We start from the raw sequence: 12,808 nt of genomic DNA, 5'->3' as shown, positions 1-12,808 counted from the left end.
GGAAGAAGTATGAGCAGAACAGCAGGTGGTTGGGAAGATGGTGTGGAGCCCCCACCTCCACTCCAGTCCATAATGACAACACTGTGGAGTCCATTCTGCTAGCTGTTGCTTTTCAGGCCTGCAACATGCTTGACTTGCGCATGTGAACCAAGTGGCGGGTGTCCAGACTCTCCTCTCCTTCCCCTTGTCCCCTCCTTTTCCTGCTGCCTCCCCACAGAGCAGAGATGCTGTTCACTCTAATTCTGCTCCAGGCCAGGCACCTTTCACTCGGAGTCTTAGGGACTGTGGGGTTCAACCACCCTGATTGTTTTGTTTCAAACTTTCCTCATGCTCAGAGGAGAGAGTCAGAGTCAAAGCTGGCCCAGCAGACCCCTTGTCCAGCCTCCTGCCCCTTACCCAGTCACTCCAGAGCTCCAGCTGTCTGCACTGGGTTAGTTCAGAGATGCAGTGTTCAAGGCTGGCTGGTTCAGCTCCTTCCTGGAGAATTAAGGTGAAGAGCATTGACCCAGGAGACTTGCCTTAGTTGGGCCCTGCTTTCTGGGCTTGAGCTCATTTCCCTGTGTGCCCACCTTCCACCCTCTGCACCTGTCACCCCTCCCTGCGTGCCCACCTGCTGCCTGCTGCCTGCCTGGGCCTGCTCCCCGCCTGGTGCCTCCCGCAACTGGCCTCTCCTGCCTGCTGCAGGGGCATGAGCTGGGCTCCTGCCCTACCCCACCTGCATTTGTCCCCTCCCTCTTCCCAGAGTCTCGGGCATGGCTTGCAACCCCTCACTCCCAGAGCTGCACCAAGTATGTTCCCTTAATTTGCCTCCTGGTGGAGCTGAAGGGCCAGATATCTACAATAATCCTAGCCATGGGTCTGGGAAGAGAGCCCTGGGGCCAAGACAGAGCAGCCCCTAAAGGGCCTGGAGGGGGCTCAGCTCAGCCCTGCCCACTGAGACACACCCAGAGCTGGAGTCTGGCTCCCACAAAAACCAGGCCAAGGTCTGCTCCAGACTCATAGCAGGCCAGAGCCCAGGCCATGGTTTGCAGAAGAAAGTACTGCTTGAAAGAAGTCTCTTCACACACACAGAGCTTTCTTTCCTTGTTCTTCTTTGCTCTTCTCTGCTCTCTCTCCCTCCTGGCGTCATCTCCTAGTCCTTTCACAGCCTGCCCTCACTTTGCTTCATCTTCGTGGCTCACTGGACCTGCCAGGGTCCCCCATGAGCAATGCCCTGCCCCGCTTGGGTTCTCAAGGGTCTCGAGGTCTGATTCAGACTAGCTGGGCTGGCTGAGAAGGCTCCGTCTGCGGGTGGTGTAGATGTGTCCAAGGAGCTGTTTTCTGAGGCTCCACTTGGACGCATTCTTGTGGATGGTGGAGCTGTGTGCCCAGCCACCGCCTCCATCCCCACCATGGCCTGACACCCCTGGGAATTTTGCCCTTCCTGCCAGGTCCCCTGTGTGTTTGTAGGAGGCCACCATGCTGAGTGCAGTCAGGCTTGGCAAGGATGGAGAACTCAAGAGGAACCCATGCGAGCTGGCAGCAGGGGCGCTTGGCCTGGACAGGGAGCACTGCTCCTCATTAGCCACTAGCCACTGTGGGCCAGGACAGGAGGACAGGTGCCTGGGGGCCCTCGGGGGCTTTGATCGATAGAGAACCCTGGCTTGAGAAGATTCAAAGTTTGTAGTGTTTTGGGCATCTTCCTGCAAATCTGAATTTGCCCAAGAGGACCAGGCTGAATCCTCAAAGGCCAAGCTAGCTGGCGGCATTTAGAGAGCTCAGGCTTTTGTTGTTCCTTCTCTTTTTTTCTTCTCCCTCTAGTGTTTATTCCATTGCTGTTAACAAGATGGAGAGAACAGACACAGTCACCCACGAGTCGGTCAAAGTATTTCATCATGTACAGAAAGACTCAGTGGAGGCTGGGAAGTGTCAGGCACCCTCCCTCTCCACCGTTTACATCTCTGTGCTCTGAACCAAGCAGGCAGCATTCCTGTGGTTCTCCACTAATGGGTGGCTTCATGCTACAGCCCAGAGCTCACACCTGGGCACAGAGGTGGACATGCTGCAGGGTGCTTAGGGGAGGAGGCCTGCCAAGCCCTCACCATGGCCCCCTTCCTGCCCCCAGATGCTGGCGACATGATCGAGATGCAGGGCTTTGGGCCCAGCCTGCCAGCCTGGCACCTGGAGCCCCTGTGCAGCCAGGGCTCCTCCTGCCCCTCCTGCTCCACCAGCAGCTCCCCATATGCAACCCCCAGTCACTGCAGCTGTGTCCCCGACCGGTGAGTGGGCAGGGCCTGGAACACCAGCTTCCTGGGGGTGTGTCTGTTCTTGTGCGTGTATCAGTCTGTCCTTAGGGGCTGTGTCACTTGCCTGACAGGGTGGCCTCATGTTGGACAGACCTGGGTTTGAATTTCACTCCTGCTACCCATGTGACTTTGGCAAATTACTGAGTTTCTATGAGCTTCTACGTTTCTGAGCCTCAGTTTACTCATCTGTAAAATGGGGATAATGCCACCTGCTTCTTAAGGTACCTGTGAGGACTAAATGAGGTCTGTAACCCATGTGAGCACCCAGAGCTGGGCCTGGCACGTGGTAGGTGCTCAGGACTTGTGAGCTCCTCTTCCCAACATGGATGTAGATCCTCCATTAGGCTGTACGTCTAAGGTCACGCAACAGATCTGAGCATCTGCCATGTGCCAGGAACAGTATGTGAATGGCGTTTGTATGAGGGTCATGTGCCAGCACTTGATGCTTTTGCTGGCTGCTTTCTTTTACCTGTTACTTCATTTTTTACCTCTTATTCCTGATGACCCTGAGATGGTTCTCTCCATTTTCACACGAGGAAACCAAAATTCACTAATGTGAAGTGAAGTTAGTTGCCCAAGTTCCCCTGGGTGGTTGGGGACCAGGCTGGGGCCCTGGGAGCTCTACCCAGAGTGGCTGGCAGGGACAGGGATGTGGATCCTGCTCCCTGTACCACTCCAAGTGCCTTACCTGCTCCCAAGCCAGAATGTCCTTCATTTTCAACCTCCTCCCACCAGAGGGGCCATAGGCCCCTCTCCTCTGAGCCCAGTTGTTTCCACAGGTTGCCACTCAGGCTACTGTGTGAGAGCATGAAGAGGCAGATTGTGTCCCGAGCCTTCTATGGCTGTAAGTGTGGGGTGAGGTGGGGCTGCAAGGGGCTGGGGTGGGAGCTGGGGGAACCACGTGGTCACAGCCTCCTGGCTCCCCCGACTCCACAGGGCTGGCCTACTGCCGCCACCTATCCACGGTGCGGACCCACCTGTCAGCACTGGTGCATCACAACATCATCCCGCCCACCTGGCCCCCAGGGGCCTCTGGGGGCCTCACCAAGGATGTGTGGAGCAAGTATCAGAAGGATGAAAAGGTGCACACTCTGGGGGGCTGGTGCCAGAGGCCAGGTCAAGGGGCTGGAGGTGCAGCAGTGAGTGCAGAGCAACCTGCTCTGGGAGCAGCTTCCACAGACCAAATGGGCATTCAGATAAAATGTAGTAGGGTCATGGTTGACTGATGGTCTTGGAGTGGCCCGGGTCACCATAGGATCTTAGATAGCTGGGACTGTGGGTTTCCATGGGACAGGGCTGGACTGGTTCCGTTCTGCTTCCACATTACTCCACAACCTTGGGCAAATCTGTGTCTCTCTGGACTCCACTGCCTGCCCTAGAAGGGATGGGGTTGAAATAGATCTCATCCAGGTCTAATCTGGAGTGGAGAGGACATGACTACCCTGAAGAAGGGTTTGCTGGGCTTCAACGGAGTGACTGAATCACTGTCTCCAGCCCTAGCTCTCTTTGGGATGGGGTCACCTAGCTTGACTGCAGTGATGGCAGGCACAGTCTTTCCTCTTTGGGTCCCTCAGAACTACAAAGAGCTGGAGCTGCTACGGCAAGTTTACTACGGAGGCGTGCAGCATGAGATCCGCAAGGACGTCTGGCCCTTTCTGCTTGGCCACTACAAGTTTGGCATGAGCAAGAAGGAGATGGAAGAGGTAAGGGGAGCCTGATCCCATGAAGATAGGGAGATGGGCAGCCAGGCCAAGGGACCCCCAGGTGGGGTCTCAGAAGCTTCAGCCTCTTCCCAGCCAGAAAGAAACATGGCAGAGGAAGGTGTTAGGAGAGCAGCCCCACCGTCCTCACCCCTATGCCCGACCCTAGTCTCCAGGTGTCCCAGGAGGACAGCTACAGAGGAGAGCCTGGTGCACCTCTCCCTCCATGGTCATGGTGTGGTCTGAGTACAGGTGGACTCAGCGGTGGCAGCGAGGTACCAGCGCGTGTTGGCAGAGTGGAAGGCCTGCGAGGTGGTGGTGAGGCAGCGGGAGCGGGAGGCTCACCCAGCCACACTCACCAAGTTCTCCTCAGGCAGCAGCATCGACAGCCACGTGCAGCGCCTCATCCACCGAGATTCCACCATCAGTAATGACGTGAGCCAGACGGGACCTGGGGGGTGCTGGGGCAGGGACCACCAGTATTTTATACGCAAGAGTCCTGAGCACCGGCCTGACCTCTAGTCCTCACTGGCAGTGGAGCCCTAGGAGAATAGCTTAATGTATCTGTGTCTCATTTTCTTCCAGGGAAAAATGGGATGACTGTCTCCCTGCTGCCCACTTCTCTGGGTATTGCAGGAATAAAATGAGATAGTACATTGTGTTCTATTTTAATATACTAACAAGGAAAGATGGATTTATTGTGATTTAGGGAAGCCCTCCCTCCTTGTAGAGAGACCTCAAGGCTAGGCACAGGCAGCCCTGGGTTCTAGTCCCACACCCACTACTGACAAGATGAATAACTTCTCTTCCCATCTCTGGGTCTCAGTGTCTCCTTTCGGCTCTGCTATCCTCTGATTGTAGAGGCTTCACTGAGAGCTGTTGGCCAGCGACCAGGAGAGCTTTAGAGTGGTCCCATTGTGTTTACTGGCAAGATCTCCCCTCCCACATGGTGTTTTCCATCACCTTATAGAATTGACTATGCAAAACCAGTTGAGAGCCTGAGTAGTTCTCCTGGCATCGACTCTGTGTTTAGCTGAACAGCAAGTCCCAAACCGTGGCTGCTAGGCCCAACCAGAGCTGATAAGTTTCAGTTTTAAGGACATTCTTTTATTAACTTAGGTTTTTTTCTTTAAAATAGCCTCTTTAGGGGGCTGGCCCCGTGGCTGAGTGGTTAGGTTTGCGTGCTCCACTTTGGTGGCCCAGGGTTTCGCTGGTTCGGATCCTGGGTGCAGACATGGTACCACTCATCAAGCCATGCTGAGGTGGCGTCCCACATGCCACAACTAGAAGCACTCACAACTAAAAGTACACAACTATGTACCGGGGGGCTTTGGCATGAAAAAAGAAAAATAAAGTCTTTAAAATAGCCTCTTTAGATCACATATATTCTTGTTACTTTAATAAATCTTTGCTAATATTAACAGAAAACTCAAGCTAGAGCAAGACTTAAAGAAATATAACTACTAAGGCACACTCTCCTCTTCATGTGCTTTGTCCTTAATCCTCTTTTCTGGAACATAGTCTCTTTCTCTCTGGCTTTAGGTTTCATAAAATCCTGAGTGTGTACCAGTGCACCACTGCTTAGCTCACGGACAGCAGGGGCCCTCCTCGCTGGCACTGTTCTGAGGCTCTAGATTGCTGTACAATTGTGGCCTTACCTGCCACTAACCCAAAACTTCATGCTTCTTGCCCAAAGTGGAAACTCCTTTTAGTATCCCTTTCCCTCCATAGTCTAAATAGAAAAGGAAAAAGAAAACAATCTGTATATGTCTGTCTCATTTTCCCTGTGACTTGTCTAGGGTGGTGGACTGTTTCCGATCAGTAGAATATGTTTCCTTTCACTTCTTGCCTCTCCTCAGCTTGTCTGAAACTAGTATAACTGGTTAAGTGCTTGCTAGAGAAGTCTCCTGCCTTGTTCTGCTGAACATTCAGAGTACTGAAAATAAGGGAGAACTTATTTTCCTGACACCTCCAGCCTGCCATCCCCCCAGGCTGCCCAGTGGCCACACCAAGACTTTAATGAAGCTCTCCTGAACTGAGGCAGCCCTGGGATTTCAGGTGTTGTTAAAACTACGCTTAGCTCACACTGGCCATCAAGTGTCCAGGCCTCTGGTTCCCCTTCTTCCCAGAAGCAGCCCCAGGAAGGTCTGGAGTGCTTCACACTTTTTCTCATACCCCAGGACGAGGCCTGAGGTGGAGGACTGGATAGGGCTGAAGATAGTGTCTTCATGTTTTCCCAGAGCATGATTTCTCCCCACTTGGTCAGCTGCGTCAGAAGGGGAGGCTTGGTGCCCAGGGGAGACAGTGTTAGAGGCCATGAGGTGGGAGTAGGGGATGTGAAGAGAATTCTCCATCCCTCTTGTTCTGACCCCAGGAAGGAAATGGCAAGCAGAGGGAAGGTGCTGGAGTGCAGCTGTGAGCCCCACTCTCTGTTCACCCTCACCAGGTGTTTATCTCTGTGGATGACCTGGAACTCCCAAGGCCCCCAGGCACTGAAGATTCCAGACCAGAGCCCGAGCAAGAACCAGGAGCAGGGTCCCCGGGCACCGCGGTGGTGGAACAGCAGCAGTCAGTGGAGTTTGACTCTCCCGACTCAGGACTGCCTTCCTCTCGCAATTACTCTGTGACCTCAGGCATCCAGTCGAGCATAGATGAGGGGCAGAGTGTGGGCTTTGAGGAGGATGGTGGTGGGGAAGAAGGCTCTGATGGGTCAGTTCCTGCAGCCCACACTTTCTCCGAGCCCCAAGATCCCAACCAGGAGAAGACCTCGCGGCCCAGCGAGCTGGAGGCAGGGGAGGAGCTTGCGGCTGTTTGTGCTGCTGCCTACACTGTATGTGGACGATCCTGAGGCACTGTTCTCAGCTGGCCCCAGAGGCCCTTATGACATTCCAAGGCTTGGGGAAACACCGGTGGGTGGGAGGTGGGGGTGCCCTGACTGTCCTGGAGGGGGCCACTGAGCCTATCTCTCAGCATCCCTAGAGGACTCTGTTCTGAGTCCTTTGGTTCCCTGCCTTTGCTCATTCCTTTATGTGGGCATCACGTCGGCCCCCAGCTCACCCCTGAGGGCCCTCCACTCTTTCAGATAGAAATACTGGACACTGTGGCCTTAAATCTGCACCGCATAGACAAGGATGTGCAGCGATGTGACCGCAACTACTGGTACTTCACGCCCCCCAACCTCGAGAGGCTCAGAGACATCATGTGCAGGTGCCATTGTAGGGCGGGGCTCGGGGTGGGAGGCAAGGACCCTGCTCTGAAAGGTTAAGTCCCTCAGGCACCCTGCTCTTCTCCCCTGTACTTCCTCACACTTGGCTACCTCTGTCTAGAACACTTTCCCTGCAGTGTCCCCCACCCCACCCCTCTTCATTCTTAAAGGTCTTTCAGTCCTCAGCTTTGGCCATACTTCTTCAGAAAGCGTTAGCTGAATTCCCTCACCCCAGCATACCAAGCAGTGACAGCCTGTTCATTGGCTCTTTCCCTGAGCCCCTGAGGGCCTGGAACACGGGCTGTGGGGTTCACCATCATACTCTTAGGGCTTTAGGATGGCAAAAAGGCTGGCTTCTGGGTAGCAGGTTGCTCTAGGGGCCATCTCCCCAGGGGGAGGTGAGGATGGTGCATACCCACAGTGACTCTGTCCCTGGCATTTCAGCTACGTGTGGGAACACCTGGATGTGGGCTATGTGCAGGGCATGTGCGACCTGCTGGCACCTCTCCTGGTCATCCTTGACAATGGTGAGGGACAGGGCTGGGGGCAGGGGTAGTGGGGAGTGTTCCCAAAATGGTGTTTGGATTGAGCTGACATAAGCTGGAGAAAGGAAAAGCAGACCACTAGGTCTGGAAGGGTGGGCATGTAAACCAGCCCTGTCCTCTGGGCCACAGGACACCCCCTGTGAAGTGAGGCATTGGGGTCTCCTGCCCTGAAGCCACATTCCCGTCTCCCCTCAGATCAGCTGGCCTACAGCTGTTTCAGCCACCTCATGAAGAGGATGAGCCAGAACTTCCCCAATGGGGGCGCCATGGACACCCACTTTGCCAACATGCGCTCCCTCATCCAGGTGAGGTCTGCATCTGCCCGTGGGCATCTGACCAGGCACCGCCGGGCTTGTCCATCATCCCCAGAGAAGCCAGGGAGCATTCCAAAAATGACCTTTACGTATAAGTTTAGTTTCTTTCATTTAAAAAAACAGTCTTCAGTGTTACAAGTCAAGGAGCAATATCCCTATGTGAATGCTTGTGCTCATGAAAGTTCTGGTGAGTAGTGTGGTTGATGATGCAATCAAACACTGAGAAAATGGTATCACTCCAAAAAGCACATCCCAGAGAGACAGGTGGGGCGGCAGAGTGCAGCCTCCACCTAAGGGGACAGGAGGGGACTCAAGTACAGCTGCCCAGCAGCCGGCAGCACAGCAGATGGGCCTGGTAGAGGATGGGGGTGGCCGGGAGAGGCAGCGTCACTTCAGTGTGTCTCCCTTTCTCCACTTGCACAAGATCCTGGACTCAGAACTGTTTGAACTGATGCATCAGAACGGAGACTACACCCACTTCTACTTCTGTTACCGCTGGTTCCTGCTGGATTTTAAGAGAGGTAAGAGGCAGGTTGGATGGTGGGGCTGGGGTCAGGGCCAGCAGGAGATCTCCCTTCCCCACAGTCAGTGGTTCTCAGCCCTAACTGGAACCACCTGGCGAGCTTTTTAGAAACACCAGTGCCGTGGGCCCCATCCAGCCCCAGACTTAATAAGTGTGGCTGCCTGGGCAGCCGTGAGTTCAGAGCTCCTTAGGTGAATCCAAACTGCCACCAGGGTTGAAAATCACCCTGAGATGATGGTTTTCAGAACTGTTTTCAAACCAAATCTTCCCAAGCACCAAGGCCTATAAAAGCAGATCTAGTCTAGCTGACAAGAGTACAGGTGTGGGGTGTGCAGCTGCCCAGCATGCAGGACTCACCAGGGAGAAGGGCAGGGGCTTGGCCTGGGGCATAGAACCCGCCGCCTTGGGCTTGGTTGTGTGTAATGGGGAGACTCCCAGGACTTTGGCCCCTGGAGCTCTGTCTCCACATGTGGCTCCATCCAGAGGCCTGTGGGCAGCCAGTTGCAGTCTTAGTCCCTTGCTGTCCCCAGAGCTGCTGTATGAGGATGTGTTTGCTGTGTGGGAGGTGATCTGGGCAGCCCGGCACATCTCATCGGAACACTTTGTCCTGTTCATCGCTCTGGCCCTGGTGGAGGCCTATCGTGAGATTATCCGTGACAACAACATGGACTTCACTGACATCATCAAGTTCTTCAATGGTAGGAACTGGTCCAGCCATCCTGGCTGCCCCCATCAGGGGTATGAGGGCCTCCTCTCCTGGCCTGAGCAGAGTTGCAGGGGCTGTCAGAAATACCAGGTCCCTTCCCCGTAAGCAGATGTCAGGAGTCCAGCAAGTGGAAATGGAGCAGGGTGGGTAGCCACAGGGCTCCTCCCAGACTACTGCCTCTGCTCCGGCATCCCCACTGTTATCCATGTTTCCCCAGAACGGGCTGAGCATCACGATGCCCAGGAGATCCTGCGGATTGCCCGGGACCTCGTCCACAAGGTGCAGATGCTCATAGAGAACAAGTGAGGGCTGTGGCCAGGAGGCAGCAGCCGGCCAGAGCCAGGGCTCCGTGCCCCTGGGTCCCTGCAGGAAGCGTGCACAGGGGCAGTGCAGCTGAGTCTGCCCCAACTCCCAGCTGATCCTCACCTGACTGTGTTCCTAACAAAGTGCTTGTGAGCCTGGGATCCGACTCTGGGCAGTGCTGGCCCTGCAGGGCGAGTTGGGGCCAGGATGCCCTCAGGTCAAGGTTGGGATAGGAGGGATCGGCTTCAGGGAGCGACTGCTTTGGGGGATACCTACTGTGCTCTCCACTCCAATGCCCAGGAATAGCCCCACTGCCCCCTGCAGCCTCAACCTAGACTGTTCCCCATGGCCTCTCCCAGGTCAGCCCGGGGCCCTGCAGCGTTAGCAGGGCTGTAGTTGCCTAGACCCCACCTGGCGAGAGTTGTGTTGGGTCAGGGGACTCTGTGCTGTATCTCTCCTGAGAGTCCCTTTGCAGGCCCAGTGCATGTCTGTGCACCAGCCCCAGTTGGGGCAGTCAGAACTGCTGCCAGTTCAGGCGTGCGCCCTAGGTGAAGGAGACCTGGGCCACCTTACAGGTCCTCCCCTAAGACCGGGGGCATTCAGAAGATGGGACCCTGGGTGGGAACAGGCCACCTCAGCAGCACTGCCACTGCCTTTGGCCACCTGGGGTGACCCCATGCACGCCCAGCCCATACAGTGTACCCGCGTGTGTCTGCACAGTCTCACTCCTGCCAACTCGCTCTTGCTTTATGCATTAGATGCATCCCTACAAACTGTGTGTAAATGACGCTTTTGCCAGATGGATGATCTGGAATGTGGTAGGAGCACTTGCTCTCAAGGAATCCCAGGGTGATTCTTTAGGGAGGCAGTCCTGTCACAGCCTCCTCTCAGGAACAGGCCCCAGAGTTTAGGGGCAGCCCATTGCCTATCCCAGGCATCTGCTGAGTCCCTGAGGCTTTGGGGGTGGTTACCTGTGTCTCCCGTTTGTCCCTGGTGAGAAGCAAGGCTAGCTCTGCCTTCCACACATTTCTCAGGATGTCGAGAGGCCTTGGGAGCTGGGAACTCCCCTGGAGGAGCCTCACTCATGGGGATGCTAGGAAGGGCCCAGCCCCTGACCCTAGGCCCAGGAACACTGCTTGCTGTCATTCCTACCTCCCTTCCCCTCAACACATTCAGGGTAGGCCTTGCTTTGGGGCCAGGAGGCCACTCTGCCACTGGGGCTGGGGCCTGCCTAGCAGTCACTAAGGTCTGGAGACTTCTTGCATTTAAGAAACATGAAAAATGGCCCAGCAGCCCTTCTGCATCCAGCATAGCTCCCAGCCCACCTCTGTCCCAGGCACTGCACGCCTGTTTGTGGGCCAACCCACCTGCCCTATTGCCCTCCCGTCGTTGTCTGTGAGTCCTTGGCCTCCACCAAAGCACGGTGGCCATTGTGTCCCTGCCTTAGTGACTCAGTGGTTTTGTGAGGAGCAGAGTGTGTATGTATGTTTTTTGGCTCAGAAACTATACTCTTCAATGTAACAGACCAATAAACACAGCATTTGGCAATGCTTTAGGCTCTGGGGGCTGCTTTTGGGCTGGCACTGGACAGCGAGTGACTATGTGTGTTAGGGAATTCTGTAAACTCCACAATCAAACGGTAAAGAGGGCCAGCCCCGCAAGGCAAGGATGGTGAAGAGAGAGAACCAAAGTTTCCAGGGGAGAGGGCCTTTGGCTGTGGGCTGGGGTGGGGGTGATAGCCAAACCCCAAGTACTCAGAGGAAGCCCTCGGGGGGACTTCACCCTAGAGCCAGCGGTCCTATCTCAGACTGACCATTGACCTCTCCAGCCTCTGGATGAGTGTAGGTCCCTGTCCCATCCCTTCCCCAGCCTGCCTGCCCTTCTGGCTGGCTGCAGTGGAGTTGGAGTTTGACGGGGAATCTGCAGGATCTCCTGACCTCTCCAGCCAGTGGAGAAGGATCCTGTCTCTCTGGCCTTGGCTTCTGCCCACTGAGCACTGTCTTTAAGATGCCTGCTTCAGGCTAGGGTGTTGGGGGAGTATTGGGAGGGATCAGACCTGTTGATGTATGGAAAGGGCCCAACTATAATAGCTTCCCACCTGCTTTCCCCGACCCCAGAAGGCCACTGCCCCATCATCTATGGCTCCAGGTAGAGGCTCCAGTCACCAGCATGTGGTCTGGTGTAGCTTTCCGGGCATTAGGACCTGTTGTCAGCTCCCTCAGACCCATTCAGACAGACAAGGAAATCAGTTGACACAGGGAGCTCTGGGACCAGGGAAGCTTATAAGCCCCTCAAGGGAACACCTCCCCACCCCCTGGCTGATCCTGTTGCCTGGAACAATCAGAATTCCCTCTGCTGTTTCTCCTCCTGAAAGAAGTTTACTAAAGGCCCCTGATAAACTAGCCTGGAAATGGCCTGGTTCCTTCAAATACCCACCCCTCCCTTCCCTGCTCCACCCACAAGTACTGGCACTCCCCAGGTCCCTGGCTGGGCTTCTAAGACCAGAGGGAATCCCATAGCCAAAATGATGCATCTGCTGAGGACAATGTGTGTGTGGAGAGGTGGAGCTGGAAGTGTGAGCAGGGCGCTATAATGCCATCTCAGGGAGCCCTCCTACCCTGAAAATGAGTCTCCCTCTCTTACAGAGCAGGAGCTGGTAAATGGAAGCTCCTGGATTCCTACTTGGGATTTTTGTTTTCTGTTACCTTAACCACAGGCCCCTTTCTTGCAAGCTCTAGCTGAGCAGAGAGAGGGGAGTTTCTGCCTACTCTTAAGATATAGTGATAGCCCTTAGATGATATAATACCTACTTCACTGTCAGGGGCAGTGTTTTCATCCCCAGTGCTGGGCACAGTGTCTGACACTGAGTGGGCACTCATGAAATATTAACCCTAACCCTAGGCCTTCCCTAAAGTGGAAGGGACCGGTCTTCCTGGAGCTACCAGCAGAGGGAGCTAGCATCCCACAAGTGAAAGGGCCTGGAGGGATTGTGGGGCAGTGGGGAGGGGCGCTGGGTCCGGCCTTTCTTGAGGCTGGCTCTTCAAAGAAGGGGACTCCAAGACATTCAGCCACCGCTCCCTTTCCTAAGGATAACCCCTCGCATCCCCAGACCCACCCCAGGAAGAGAAGCTGAGTCAGTTCCCCTGACTGGGGCTGGGAGTGTGACAGGTGTCAGGGTGTTAGATGAGGCAGCCAGCCTAGTCTATAGCTAGGCCCAGCTAATTCAT

At 55.1% G+C, this 12,808-nt stretch overlaps 1 protein-coding gene across 8 annotated transcripts in view; it reads left to right on the top strand.

Annotated features, from left to right (window-relative positions):
• Positions 1-11,131, top strand: part of SGSM2 (small G protein signaling modulator 2) — a 34,664-nt gene extending 23,533 nt beyond the window's left edge. For 4 of the 8 annotated variants that reach the window (XM_044745871.2, XM_044745873.2, XM_070482598.1 and 1 more), the window contains 12 exons: positions 2,105-2,258; positions 3,065-3,129; positions 3,222-3,367; positions 3,860-3,988; positions 4,238-4,420; positions 6,432-6,815; positions 7,068-7,192; positions 7,635-7,717; positions 7,931-8,040; positions 8,474-8,570; positions 9,103-9,270; positions 9,496-11,131. In XM_044745871.2, the coding sequence (XP_044601806.1) occupies positions 2,105-2,258; positions 3,065-3,129; positions 3,222-3,367; positions 3,860-3,988; positions 4,238-4,420; positions 6,432-6,815; positions 7,068-7,192; positions 7,635-7,717; positions 7,931-8,040; positions 8,474-8,570; positions 9,103-9,270; positions 9,496-9,584 (1,733 nt within the window). In that variant the 3' untranslated portion in view covers positions 9,585-11,131. Of the gene's footprint in view, positions 1-2,104; positions 2,259-3,064; positions 3,130-3,221; positions 3,368-3,859; positions 3,989-4,154; positions 4,421-6,431; positions 6,816-7,067; positions 7,193-7,634; positions 7,718-7,930; positions 8,041-8,473; positions 8,571-9,102; positions 9,271-9,495 lie in introns of all 8 variants that reach the window. The other 4 variants (XM_070482595.1, XM_044745872.2, XM_070482597.1 and 1 more) reach the window with 2 other exon arrangements.
• Positions 11,132-12,808: the final 1,677 nt, after the last annotated feature.

The sequence above is a fragment of the Equus asinus genome, chromosome 13 (assembly GCF_041296235.1).
Source record: "Equus asinus isolate D_3611 breed Donkey chromosome 13, EquAss-T2T_v2, whole genome shotgun sequence".
NCBI lineage: Eukaryota > Metazoa > Chordata > Mammalia > Perissodactyla > Equidae > Equus > Equus asinus.
The sequence above is the reverse complement of the archived record's forward strand: the minus strand, read 5'-3'. Positions and strand labels throughout refer to the sequence as shown.